General features: G+C 40.4%; 1 protein-coding gene across 1 annotated transcript; it reads right to left on the reverse strand.

Annotated features, from left to right (window-relative positions):
• Positions 1–6,965: 6,965 nt before the first annotated feature.
• LOC143611314 (ribose-phosphate pyrophosphokinase 1-like) lies at positions 6,966–13,780 on the reverse strand. Its single transcript, XM_077085540.1, has 9 exons — positions 13,655–13,780; positions 12,770–12,943; positions 12,093–12,341; positions 11,422–11,565; positions 10,597–10,764; positions 10,444–10,513; positions 9,523–9,604; positions 8,525–8,684; positions 6,966–7,141 (listed from the first exon to the last, which is right to left on the reverse strand). The coding sequence occupies exons 1-9, from the start codon at positions 13,745–13,747 to the stop codon at positions 7,103–7,105; spliced, it is 1,179 nt and encodes a 392-aa protein (XP_076941655.1). The 5' UTR covers positions 13,748–13,780; the 3' UTR covers positions 6,966–7,102.
• Between the last annotated feature and the right edge of the window lie 1,192 nt (positions 13,781–14,972).

Consider the following 14,972-nt stretch of genomic DNA (forward strand, 5'->3'; position numbering starts at 1 on the left):
CTTTATACTTATGAACTTCCCACACTATTGTGCCGGTATTCACCGCATAAATGGGGGAAGAAGTAAGTCGTTACGTGTGGAAGGCGGCAAAACCCGCATAAACACAACGCTAAAAATGTTAAAGTTTTAAGGAAAACCTACACGCAGGTCAGATGTAAGTAAAGTTTAGCCATCCTTGTAAGTGCAAGTGACGGTCTTACCCGCACAATCACGAACAAGGAAGCAAAACTTCAACCTATCATCTACCACGTTCAAAGGTTAACTTATTCTGAACACTTAGAAAATTTCAAAGGAAAAGATGAGGAAAACTTCCACGCAGGTCAGATATAAGTAAAGTTAAGCCATCCTACTAAGTGTAAGTGACGGTCATACCCGCACAATCATGAAAGAGGAAGCGAAACAAACTTATAATTTACCACGTTAAAAAGTTAACTTATCTAAGTACTAAAGAAATTGCTAAGTTAGATCAAAACATGCGTAAATAAACAAGGCAAAGAACAAACACAATCTTTATTTCATCAAAATTCAAATATTACAAAGAGCTATACAAAAGCAAAAATCTACGCTAGTGGTGGAAAGGGATCTTCAGAATCAAGCTTCAGGACCACTTCCACTAGGACCCGCTCCATCAGTAGAGCGTGGTGGTTCAAGGAAAGCTCTAAGGATAGCAAGCCCATCATCAGCAGCAGCGACTTCGTTCACCTTCTCCACCACCGGATGCGGGAAGGCGGCATACTGATTCACTGCTTGGTCGTAAACAGCTTCAGTATCAACATTGTACTAAGGGAAGTTGGAAGGCAGGATGCATTTCTCAACAAACCCTAGACCAAGCAGGAAGCCGGCCTTTTCCCCATCCTCATGAGAAGCGTTGAGGGCTGCGCTCATAGCATCGTCATAAGACGTCTCTGAGAAGACCCGATGCACAACCTACAAGAAAATATACAAGTATCAGAACCCTTTCTATTTACAAAGAAAAGCGTAAAGACATGAAAGCTTACCTGAGACAACGCTTCTCGAAGAAGCCATTCCTTGGCAACCAGAGCTTCTTGGAGGGCAGCTTGAGTTTCGTTACGGGCGCGTTCGGCTTCACTCTTGTTGAGGTTGGCAAGCAACACTTCCTTTGCAGCAGCCTCTTCGACGCCCTTTAACTTCCGCTCAGTATGGTCAAGCACCCCCCTCTGGTCCAAGATCTCCTGGAGCTTTTTGGCGTCTTCCATCGCCAAGGTATCATGAGCCTGCTGGAGAGCCTCTAATTTGGCTTTAAGCTCTTCATTCTCCACGCGTAGAGGCTCAGCAACGGCTTCAGCCTTGGTGGCCCTCTCGGTTGCGTTCCTCGCAGTTTCCTTAGCCAGTCGAAGCTGTTCATTAACAGCTTGGGCAGCCTTGGAACGGGCCTCGAGTCGAGCCTGAACTTCAACCTCGAGGGCCTTGAAGGCATTCTCCTTTTCCGCAGCCACTGCGGAAAGCCTTTGGTTCTCCTCCCGGACAGCCCGCGCCAGAGCCACTTCTTTAAGGCGAGCTGCTTTTAACTTGTCGTTTTCACGACAAAGTAGCTCGACGCGCGGCTGCATCCGGGCCAGGAGAACCCGAAGCTCAATGGTTAGCCTACCCTCCTGGTAGCTAGCCATGGCTTCCCCCAACGCACCACTGGGAGCAGCGTGACGAGCCCATTCCACGCACTCCACAGGGGTGCGAAGGGTTGTTCCACGGCGAATGTTCCATCGTGGAACATACACTTCATTGGAATCCGACACTGCAAAAAACATAAAGCAGTTAGGAAAAGATGATAAAAAAAATATATATATATATATATATATGAAAAGGGCCAAAAGAACCCTACGCACCTGTAGGGTCAATAACAGGCCGATAGCCGCCGAACCCATCACCTGAACCCAAGGGAAATCCATCCAAGAGGTTAGGCAGATGGGAAGGTGGCAGAAATTGGCGAGAAGCCCCATGCGTACCTGATGGATCGGCCGTCGTTGCCGATGACGGGGGCATGGTAGCAGCCGCCGCGGTCGCCGCCGCGGAATCCGCAGCAATAGTAACAGCCGGCTCGGTGAAAGATGCTGTAAAAATCGCACTCACAGCCGGCGGTGACGTCATCTCAGCTGGAACAGTCGGCTCAAAGGAGTGAGCAACTGAACCAGCGGAAGCAGGCGCAGGCGCCTGGGTCGACGCCTCAGGTAGGCTGACCAAGCCTACCGTCATTGGCGGAGAGGTACTCCTCTGCGCTCCACCCTGGAATGCGTCAACATTCACGCCTGCGTAAAGAAGATAAGTGTTAAATGATATTAAGCTATGAAGTTAAAAAACAAGAAGTTTGTACTTACGGGTTTTCTTGAGCCTAAAGGTACGGAGAGGCGGGGACGAACCCGATGGAGCCGGCCTCTTTGCGCCGGTTACCGTCGTCTTCTTGGGCTCTCCGGAGGTGACAGTCGCAGCCTCCGGAGCGGTGGTCTTATCACCACCGGGATTCCCCGCCACCTCTTCGCTCTCGGTCTCCGAATCAGACCGAGGCGCCGGATCGGCAGTGGAGGCCACCTCCTTTCCCTTCCCGCCGGCAGCCTTCTTCTTCCGCACCAACGGAGGACCATCTGCGGATTCCTCATCAGAACATACGATTAGAGGAATTCCAGCAGAGGTTTCAACATTGAGGGGTCGAGGGTTGAAGAGCGCCTTACCTGGCCGCCTGGCGCTCAGGATCTCGTGGCCTAGCGGGTAGACCTCCACGAACCGATCCGCAGTTTGTTCTAGGATGGGCAACTCGTTCTCGTCTAGAGCGCGAGTACCCATCCGAGCGGGACCGTCAGCCTCCCGCGGGTTCAGGAGCGACTGCAGGTCCTTCCCCTCTGAAATAAACAGGAAAAAAGTTAGAAGAAATTCAGAGTCAATAAAAAGAAACAAAGCATACCGTAAGGAACAGAGTTCGAACCGTATTCGAGGACGATCGGAACCTTTTGCGCATCCGCCGCCTTCCACACCCGGCTCATCCCCAACATCACCATCCCGGACTCCGCAAACCGGTAAACCGGAGATTGGACCCGGGAAATCCTCGAAAACCATTCCGCCTCCTCGTAGTTGGAGGCGTGAAGGCTGGGAAGAGCTTGCCCGTTCTTAAACTTCATGGCAAGGGGGATGGCGCGAGCGGATATGAAGAAGAACTCCCGCTTCCACGCGCGAAGACTGCGCTCGGTCGCGCAAATCTTCAAACCCTTGATTCGGGTTATCAGGGTATACCACCCCTGGATGCACCTCCAAGTGTAGAAGGTCATCAGGCGGTCAACATAGGGCTCAATGCCCAAAATCCGGCACACCCACTCAAAGTGGCGAATCTTGGCGATCGCCATGGGGTGCAACTCGGTCAAATGAACACCGTGCCTCTCAAGGACACGGTAAACAAACTTTGTCAATGGGAACCTAAGATTCCCATAAACAAAGAATGCAGCATAAACCCCGATCTTGCCTCTGGGGGCATCGTACACCGTCTGATGGGGTTCAGGAAACTCAGGCTCGAGAGACTCGAGCATGAACTTCCTGACGACGTACCGATACAGATCGCCAGGCAGAGCAAACTGGCACTCACCAGCAGTACTCTTGTCATCAGCTGTAGAATCGAGATCACGAGACATCTTGTAAAAGAAAAAGAAAACGATTTCGGGAGAATGCTTGCCTGAAAAGGTGAGTATTCGCCGGAAATCGCTTAGAAGATGAAGAGAAGAGTGAAAGTGTGGATTACAAAGAACCCTCTCCCCCTTTATATACTAATCGCAATTAATGCGATGCATTTAATGCGGAAGAGAGAGAAATCGAAGGTGCAATGAAACTATGACACGTGGCAAAAAGCAAGCTGGCAACAGCTGTTGACAGGACGCATACCATTAATTTCGCGGCCACGCGCCCGAAAAATCAGGCCCACGCGCCTGAAAAAGCGTCTGGAATGACCATGTACTGTCACGTCACCATAACTTCCTGCACGTCCTGACACAGTCAGAAGAAACCGTCGCACGACGTTTCAGAGGTTTGGACTGTTCTTATCCTTCCACCAACTCTTCGAATTTCAAAATTCAAAATTCAAAAAGATTCAAAAGTAAGCGGGAAAATACCCCTTACCTTGGCAACCAAGTAACCATAAGACAGGTGCGGGTACAGTGTCAAGGCAAAACCCTTCACATACTTAGCACCCGCAGGGAATTGACGCCAGGAATACCTTGGAAGTAAAGTAACCGTAAGACAAGTGCGGGTACAGTGTCAAGGCAAAACCCTTCACATACTTAGCACTCTGCAGGGAATTCAAACCAAGAAGGATCTTCTGGGCCATGCTTGCGGAAACGGGAATAACACCCCCGCATGACGGGAACGTCGAGAACTATATTGTTTGAAACTCCAAGATGGAATTGGTGGTTTTAGCATAATTGATCGCTATGTTGAAAACTACCAAGACCCCATGGAGAATCCACACAAGTGGGACTCAACGCTCCTGACGTGCGAGGAGGTTACAAACCTACCCGCTTCACACCCAAAGATCAAGCAGAAAAGTCGGGAATTTCTGCGTGACATCAGGAAAACCGCGGGAAGAATCACCACGGAAAACCTAAAAACTAAACCCTTTTCAAAACCCCTTGCTAAGTCCAAAAGTTCACCTCACTTATTAATAATTCATGAGAAGAACATTGGACTGGGGGGACTTGAAGAGGTAGGTCCCAGCAGAACCCAGTTGGACCCGCAAGACTCACCTTGAACAGGGACGTCTGCGCAATGACCAATTGCTCCAGCAGGACCCACCATGCTCAAAGAACCTTACGCGCAGTACGCCAGCTGTACCCGCAGGGAAAGCCTCCCAATGGTGAAGTACCCCGCCTGTTCCCGCAGCTGCGGATACAAACCATCAGGGAAGGCTACCCGCACTAAGAGCAAGGCTACACGCACAAGGCATTAGCTACTTCAGTAGTCACATGAAGGAATGAGCAAGGCGGGAATACTCCCGCCTAAATGAGCCAGTCCGTATGCTTCTGGAAGGTCTTTCGTACTATACCTACTAAGGTATGGGCGGAACAGACAATTTGACCAGAGCAGCCCATGAACCAATCACAGGGTGACAGCTCACCGACAACAATACGAGGAGGAGCACCCTCTAATACTGTTTGTCACTATTAGCCGCTGCCTACTCACCAACCCTTACGATGGGACGTGCACAGCCTACAGTTGGTGGAACAGTGCGTAGCCGGCAGTAACGGAACAGTATACAGCCGACCTTTACTGTTGGCCGTAGCCTATCCACCAACCAGCATGGCCTGTGCGTAGTCCACTGTTGGTGGAACAGGAATACTATTCAGCCGGCTGTACCTTCTAGGAAACCTACCTTCGGCTATAAATACTCCAACACCTTGGAATGGTAAGGGGATCATCTGATATCTCAATCTTATCTAGCAATCTCTTAATATACACTTATATTCAGAGCAATCTAGTCTGATTCTCACGCCGGAGGGTGGTCACAAGGAGGAACCCCCCCCCCCCTCCCTTCTCAGTGACGAGCTTACGGTGTCTGTTTTGCAGGTCCCCTGAAGAACAACTCTCTGCTAGACCTCATCCTCGTGGGAAACATTACTTAACCCCCAGATTATCTATAATCTGTCCAGGGTTCACTTAGTGTTTCTTCAATAATTTTATTGACTTAGGATATACACACATTAAAGTCATTGTGATAGTTATATTTAATGTTTGGTGAGCAATCAAAGGGCAGTAGATGGTTGGGTATAGGGCTGACTGCTGAGCACCTTGGGAAAGCCATGAACAAGATGTGACGGCGGTTTTGGTTAGGCTGACTTATTCAAGGGTGAAGGATTGGATGGTTTTATTATGGGTTCAAAATAATGTAACGTGTGGGTGAATGGGAACGAAAGAGATGCTTACATTAAATAATTAACCAATTTGTGTGTAAATGATGGTTAATTATGAGGTTACAGGGTCACCCGCTTTTGAAGGGGGAACAAAGCGGATATTAGTTAAGTGGGTTAAAGGACTAGTGTAATTGTGTCATGTATTAGTTAAGTGGGTTAAAGCCTTAAAAGGACCGGTGTAATTGTGTCATGGACATGGTATAGAAAGCATGACATGTATTTTTATAAGATTTCATGCATTTATCTTTATGTGTATCAGTGTATGGTAAGGGTTTCATAACCAAACCGGTCGCCTTAGTAGTGCCCTGGTCAAACTGAACTAAATTTTTTTTTGAACGGCCAACTAAGTAACGCCGGGTACCCCGTACGCGGCCCCCATTGGCTAAAGGTAGCCCGAGCCGGCCACTAGTCCGGACGGACGGAGCCCCTAGCGGTCCACCTGTTGAGGGATTCACCGGATAAAACCCGACCCCCACGCCCGCCAAACGGCACGACAGCGAAGAGCCAGTAAAACCGGGTGAGATCAGGACTCGAACCCTGGCAAGCAAGGGTCATCCCTCATATCTCCCATATAAGTTGGTGGTAGTGAGGTTTGATCCTCCTACCTCTCACTTATAAAGTGAGTGCTCTACCATTAAGCCACAACCAACTTATATGTCAAACTGGACTAAATAACAAGATAACATTATAATTAATTAAATTTTTTTAAAATTATTAAGTATTGTATACCCATTTCTCAAAATAAGCTTGTTCTTCGAAATTATGTTTAGTCACTGATTTTGGTTTATATTTGATTTCTTAATGTACTGAATTACTGATGCATTTCATAATTGTGGAAAATGACGCATTACATGATTAAGTTTATCCTTTGTGTTGTGGAAATAGAGTTCCTATAGTGACATTTAGCAACAATATATGCATAAATTTTTTAAAACGATCCGATAACTTATGTAACAAGTTTTGTAGATCTATTAGCTGATAGGTCATTTCGAGTTTCAAATGTGCAGACGCGATGCTACATTTTACACCAAAACACTCACAAAACAGTGTTTCCCGTCACTTAGCTAACTCCAAAGAGTTTGTATACCTAAGCTTGTTTAGAATTACAAGGTAGGCCTTTATACAACACAAGTTTGAATCTGCGGAGGGTTTTTATATTTGTACAAAGCACGAGAATCGAGACATGTCAACTACACGCAGTCTTAATCAATGCCCAAACCAGAGAAGTGTTCAAAACCACCCTGTATCAACACGGATTCACACAAATTAGTAACTTCCAGAACCGCTCACTTTTTAGCAATGATATACATGCCAGGTTGAGGTAGGGGTGAGCATGAGTGGATTTGGGCTTAAGCTTAACCGAAATTTCGATTTTCGGTTTCATTTTATTCTTGCCATTTGGGCTCTAAATATTTTGGCATAAAAAATGGCCAAAATCATGAATTTGGGCTTAAATCTTTTTTGTTATTTAATATCAAATTGACTAGTATACGTTTAGGGCTTATATATTTGTGGTACAGTATTTTTTAAATTCTTATAAATTACTAAATATTTATTAGAAAAAATGAAAATCTATAAGTGTAGTTCTGTTTTTCCGGCTTCTATTACATCAAAACCAAAGCCGAATACGAAATATAAAACCAAATTGTTGGTTTTTGTTTTATTCGGTTTTTCCAGTTTCATGCACACCCCTAGTTCGCAGGTTGTCGTGTCAAGCCCAAACATGACATGAACCTAAAATCATGTCACACACGTGAAACAGAAGACGACACTAATAATCTGCGAGTTGATATAAACACGGCCCATCTAACCAGATATCAATTTTACTTTATTAATACTCTAAAATAACAAATGTGCATAAAATCACGTGTTAAGTTATAAAACTTGGGTTATTTAAATGCAGGTATAATTATCCCAACCGTTTAAGTTATGACATAAAACACATTTATAATTTTTTTTATAAAAATCTTCATGGGATTTACCAGAAGACATATTGACTAAAAACGAATTTCGTGTTAGGTTCTTGTCATATCAGAAATATACACCTCTGATGATGATGATGATGATAAATTATTATTATTATTATTATCATTATTAGTGCTGCTGCTGCTCCTCCTGCTCCTGCTCCTCCTACTCCTCCTCCTCCTACTACGACTACTACTACTACTCCTACTCCTCCTCCTACTCCTACTACTCCTCCTCCTCCTGCTGCTGCTGCTGCTGCTCCTCCTCCTCCTCCTACTACTCCTACTCCTGCTGCTGCTACTATTAGTATTATTATTATTATAACTATTGCTATTACTATTACTATTAGTATTATTATTATTATTATAACTATTACTGTTACTATTACTATTAGTATTATTATTATAACTATTACTGTTACTATTACTATTAGTATTATTATTATAACTATTACTATTATTATTATTACTACTACTACTATTACTATTAGTATTATTATTATTACTACTACTACTACTATTATTATTATTATCATCATTATCATTATCATTATCATTATTAATTTATTATTATTATTATATTATTATTATTATTATTATTATTATTATTATTATTATTATTATTATTATTATTATTATCATATGTTCAACATTACTTACAGGGTAATCATCATGCACACGCCAGATGCTCTCGCCAAGTAAGTTTGCTACCGACAAAACAGTCAGCTGTGGGAAATAGTTCTTTTCCGACACCGGAATGGTATTCGTGATAATCACCTCTTGGAACAAACCGCTTGACAACCGTTCAATTGCCGGTGGACTGCAGTAAAAAATATCAACTTTCAATAGTTTACTTCAAATTACATAACTCCACCCAATAAAACATCAGTGAGTTTCAATTTATATATTCTGCACATCTTTTTAACATGTGAAAACAAATAACTCCATATCTGAGATACTAGGCTTGCAGATCAGAAGTAACAAAATTGAAATGGTTTAGAAGTATGGAATACATTGAGAATCACAACACTATATGTTTTAAATATAAAATCCATACCTAATAAATTAGTAATCGGTAACGCCACATCCCAATTCATTGAGCCCAAATTTCTTTTTTCTGCCTCTCTTACTTCACCCCTTTAATGTAGTAACTTATACGTAATTTCAATCATATCTTATCTCAATATATCATTTTATAATTACTAAATCTTCATTACATAGTATAAACTATGTAATATTTTTTCAAAAACACGGTTTCTAACCTAGTTATAAATGTATATAAAGATAAAAGATAGATGTGTATAAAATAATGAATAACTAATAAACAAGCCGAGCTTAAGCTTTAAACAGAGCTTGAGCTCTCTTAAGTTAAACGAACCGAACTCCAGCTTCAGTGAGCTCGGACTCTAAAGTGCTTGAGGACATCAAAACTTTAGCGTTTCTTTGGATGAAAAATAGATCTTCGTTTAAATTGCTAAATTGGAAGGATTGATGTATTTTTTTTTCTTTTTAATGGTTTGGTTTGTTGGCCGCTAGTGTTTTGCTAGCTTGTCTTTATTTAATGAAAGTTACTGTTAAAAAGAAAAGGCGCCATTACCTTGAGAAAGTTGGTTGACCAAATTTAACACTACAAGGCAAAACATATGTGAGCGAGTTACCTAAAAACAGCATGTGTGCTGCAAGCATAGACTTCTCTTGCCCCTTCATGATGCAACAAGGCTGCTCCTTTGGAAATGGTACCTATAATTATAAACATAAAATCTTGGTTTAAAAAGGCGCGCCAGAGGCGTGAGGCGCTCAAGGCGTTTTTGAAAACGCCTTATTTTACGTAAGGCGATAAAATACATGAGGCGCCCTGAGGCGACGCATTAGCGGGTGAGGCGTGAGGCGCTTGAGGCAGCGCTTCATGTGATGCAGTCTGAATTAAACAAAAAACGTAACTGTTTGGGACCATTTGCTTAAAATATTAACGTTGGGAACATTACCAGCCATATTATATATATATTTATCATTCTATCTTCAACTCAAATCACTCTTTAATTTTCATATTCAAAGTTTATCTGCTCCTCGGTTATTACTCCCATCTTTTTTAATTAGTTCAAACTTATCTTCTCCTAATTATTACACATCTTTTTATGACTCAAGTCTCAAGGTATGTTTTCTTCATTATTCCTTTTTACTATACACTTATACTTTCTTTTATTATTAAACGCTTGTGTAATACATTTTTTATATTTAATCAGCTCGTTTTTTAAGAATGTATAAGTGTTTTGCAACTTTTAAGTATGTTTTTATAATGTTTAAACTACATATAAAGTATTCATGTTTAGTTTTATAAATATGTTTTATTTTTATTATTGATTAACAAGTAGAATATGTCATGTATAATTAATTTTTAGTATTTTTTGTACTGAGCGCCTCACGTACGTGAAGCTCTCGCCTCACGCCTAGCGCTTTGCGCTTCGGCTTTTTGGACCAAAACCCCTCGCCTCGCCTAACGCTTTTTTAAACCAAGCATAAAATCAACATACTAATTGCCATACAAACTAGCACAAAAGAAAGAAGAAACGAGCTCTCACCAGCAGTATCGATCATATCATCCACCATAACCGCTACTTTACCCTTCACATCACCAATCAAATTCATCACCTGCAAAAAATAATAGACAAAACATCACGTTAAGTCGATAATGAAACTGGGTTTTGTAAATTGGGGTGCATTTATTAACTTACTTCAGCCACATTGTGTCCATGACGCCGCTTATCGACAATGGCTAAAGGCGCGTCTGATAACTTTTTGGCAAAAGCGCGTGCTCTAGCGACTCCACCAACATCCGGGGAGACCACTACTAAATCATCAGTTTTAATCGTCTTGCTAGCAAGGTAATCAAGTATCACAGGCTAGTGATGCACCAGAAAAAACAAATTAATGAAATTATTAATAATTAAAACACAAAAATATAAATGCAGAAAGTATATCAACAAGGACTCTTAATCATAGAAGATTTGATGACACAAACCAACCCTTAATAATTTTACCATACTAAAAAGCATACCAAAAATAAACTGAATAAAGATACTAAATAAACTAATCTATCTTTTGACTCTTTTACGGTTCACCCCCTCAACTTTCACTTTCTTTCAAAATGACCCTGAAGGTCTTAATCCTAATTGGGCCAGTATGAAAGAAAGCGAAAAATGAAGGGGTGAATCATGAAAGATGAAATATAGATTTATTTTATATAGTATGTTATTCGTTTATTTGGTATGTTTGTTGGATATTAAGTATAAATAAATAGATGGCTACAGTTAATTTATCGAACATATCAAGCCTTTGCAAAAGTTTTCTTCTCCGTTTTCTATTCATCGTGTGTGTATTAAATTATGCCAACAGGCCCATTTCAGGATTAAAAGTAACAGCAACTTAAAATGTCAAACTCGCATCTATTTAGATTTAACTGAATTGACTATATTTATAGGAAACATCAACAATTGTAGCAAGTAGGAACTGATTGAGACTTAAAACACTAAACTATCAAAGAGAGAGTTACTCAGTACCTGACCATGAACATGATCAACTGGAATGTCAAAATAGCCCATCGATTGACCAGAATGAAGATCACAAGCAAGAACTCGATCTGCTCCTGCTTCGGTTATCAGATTTGCAACAAGTTTTGCTGCAATAGATTCTCGTCCTTGAGTCTGAACCATCATTGAAAGAGAATAAGCATAAGATATAAGTTACGTGTTCAACAAACATAACCCAACAGTCTAATTATCTGGTTCTCTAGGGGTGCAAACAAGACAAGCCGCTTGTGATCTACTCGAGAGCAGAATGAGCCAAGCCATTTCGATCCCGAGCCTCAAATAAAGCTCGATTAGTATCGAGCCCGAGCTCAAGCCTTTTATGGGAAGATCATTTAGGCTCATCGAGCCTTGTATCTTTTCAAGTTTAAAGTTATTTTGACTTCTATGTATTAATTTCAAACTACACAACCAAGCTAGAGCCGAGCTTTGGCTCGTTTAAGGTGCTACACACGAGCTCAATCCGAGCTTAAGCTCATTTAAGGTTTTTCTCTACATATAAATATATAGAAATAATTAAAAATGTATATAAATTAATAAATAATAAACAACCGAGCTTGAGCTTAAAAAAAGAGCTCGAAACGAGCCCAAGCTTGGGCTCGGCTAGGATCGTTTACACCCCTATAATGATAATGCCACATTACCTTCCGATCAGCCCTGGCATATCCAAAGTAAGGGATAACCGCAGTAATAGTTTTAGCAGATGCTCTGCGACAAGCATCTATCATGATTAAAAGCTCCATAAGATTCTCATTTGCAGGAGGACATGTTGGCTGCACAAGATATACATCACACCCTCTAACACTCTCGCGCAACTGGACATATATTTCTCCATCTGCAAACCGTTTTATATCAATCTTTCCAAGCTCCAGGCCCATATAGCATGCAACCTCCTGTCAAACAAAACCACATACAATGAGATCTTATTAAGTTCAGCAACAAGATAGATGAAAGTATCGCTCATTGACCAGATTGTACCTCACAAGGCCAACCCTAAGGTAGGGCGAACCAGGCGGTCAGCTGTGGCACGTAACTTTCTTTTTTAGAGGGGAGGGGGGGGGGCAAAAATTTTTATATATAATATATATACTTTTTAAATATGTATGGATCTTAATCATCTTAAATATATTGGACCTGAAACTTTCTTTTATCCATAACTCATTTAAGCTATTGGGCCCAAACTAAATTTAGAAACTAAAAAAAAATGATAATCGTCGTTTAAAAAAATTTAGCTTATATATGTCGTTACTCGTTAGGGCCTACGGGCCTTTTTATTTCGACTCGGCCAAGGTATTTAAATTCTGGGAGACGGCCCTAGTACCTCAGATAATAAAGGATTCGCAGTGCCTGAAAAAATCCTAAGCCGTTTCTCATCCTTTCTAACCGGCATTCTCTCAAATTGATTTGAAGTCAGGAAGTTAGGAAAAGTTTCTTGCTCGCTGGTGAGGATTTGTGCACTCGGCCTTCCATTCTCCTTGTAATTGACCCTACAACTCTGTTTCCAAAACATCAGAATTATTATGTATGCCTACATATCTACTTATGATTACATAACAACATCCAAATGCAAACTTTCGGAATCAGATATCAATCTTTTAGTGTATTTAAAGATGCAAACAAAAATGCATAAACGTGTTCACTTACATAAGCACTTACATATCATGAACACAAATATTCAGGTGCTTGTGTAAATTAGCAGAGTGCATGACGCCATGGTTTTGCATGTAATAAAAAGCAAAAAAAAAAAAGGAACCAACTCAAATTTATATATTTTCATTTTCTATCTTAACTTTTATTTTTTAAGTTATTTATAATATTTTGTCTTTTTGGATCGTTTTTTTGGCCCACACGTATAAAATTCAATCAATTATTAAGCTTAGATGGCAAAACTGAAAAAAACCAAAACCTAACAGTTTTGAAAAATTAAAAAACCAAAGCTTCGGTTTTTGGTTTGGTTTTGTCCGAAAACTGAAGCGTGGCGTAAACCCTAGAAACAAAGTGAAGAGTTTGTTGTTAAATATTACTGTCCTAAATAATGTTTGAATTCCATTGATGCAGATAGATGTAACAGAAGCACATACTACACAAAGAAAGAAAACGAGTAAAAGCTACTTAAATTAATCACTCGGTGCAATTAAATAGCTAGCACACAAACAGAAATGATGAGTGAATTAAAGCGTAACTGAAACGAATTAAACGGACTCACAATTAAGTTGTTCCTAGAAGGGATTTTAGAGCAAAATCTGTTGCTAGGTGCCAGACTACCAGTTGAATAATAATAAGCAGCAGCAGCAGCCATTGGCGAACGCACGCTTGCTCTCTGCAGTGAGTGGCTTGATATTTATTTAGGGTTTCCAAATATCTACTCTTTGTTAAATTTTTTGTCGATTCGAGACTCGTTTTTGGTTTTAATATATCGTTTTGTACGTTTTTTCAGTTTTGTTTTTGTTCGGTTTCAATTTTTTTAGTTTTGTTTTGATCGATTTTTTTGATTTCGATTGATTTGGTTCTGTTTTGGCTTTTTGTTTCATTTTCGTCTATTTTTTCGGTATTGATTCGATTTCTAAATGGTTTTTGATTATGAAACAAGGACAACAAATGAAACATTTTAGTTTGTTTGCTATTTTTTTTGTTTATGATTTATATTTTGAGTTATGATTTTTATATTATTATTAATGAATATTTTTAAGGGTTTTTTTTATCTTAATAGAAAACCCTTCTAAAAAAATCAAAAAGAATAATAGCTAAATCTAAAAAACTAAAATGTTTCCCTCATTATCCTTGTTCCAAAAAAAACCTGACACCCGTTCCGACACTAACATGTTCTGAACAAAACCAAAACATTTAATTGACCCGTTATGATCCTAACTTGTTTTAATCAAAACCAGCTTCAATCCATGACTCGTTTCAACCCATGACATGTTCAACCTAACCCAACCCATTTACCACCTCTAACTACAGCTAGCTAAACAAACTGAATGGTACATAAAACATAACATAATATAAAACCTTAGAAGTGTACATCACCTCATTTTATATATTCACAACTATGTCTTCAACATACCAAAGTAAAAAACAAAAAAAAATACATGACTAAATAGCCAAGAAAAAGGAAATATATACACATTATTTCAAATCTCCGCTTGCAACTTGTGAGTCGGGAGTTTGTTAAACAAATAACACCTTTGCAATCTTTGTTGTGCCCTTACACAACTAGCAACATTCCTCGATATCAAATCATAAAATGTGTGCAGCTAGACAGCCATCATAGCGAAAAGTGGCAGTTGACTCAGACCGTACAAAACCTAAATCACATATTGCCTTGCAACCGGCTCGAGCCTCATGTACATGGTTTTAAACAAAAAGGTTGCACACTGATGTGCTAAAAGTAGTTATAAAATTATTAACTATAATTATATTAATCTATACACTAAGTAATAATTCTAGACTCTTAACTTAATTAAAACTACTAACCAGCAAGTGAACCGGTCGACTCTAGTACCGCTAAGTAAGTCCGAATATCG

The sequence above is a fragment of the Bidens hawaiensis genome, unplaced genomic scaffold, assembly GCF_021521415.1.
Source record: "Bidens hawaiensis isolate Kalapana, Puna unplaced genomic scaffold, B.hawaiensis_p1.1 tig00030560_1, whole genome shotgun sequence".
In the NCBI taxonomy this organism is placed as follows: Eukaryota; Viridiplantae; Streptophyta; class Magnoliopsida; order Asterales; family Asteraceae; genus Bidens; species Bidens hawaiensis.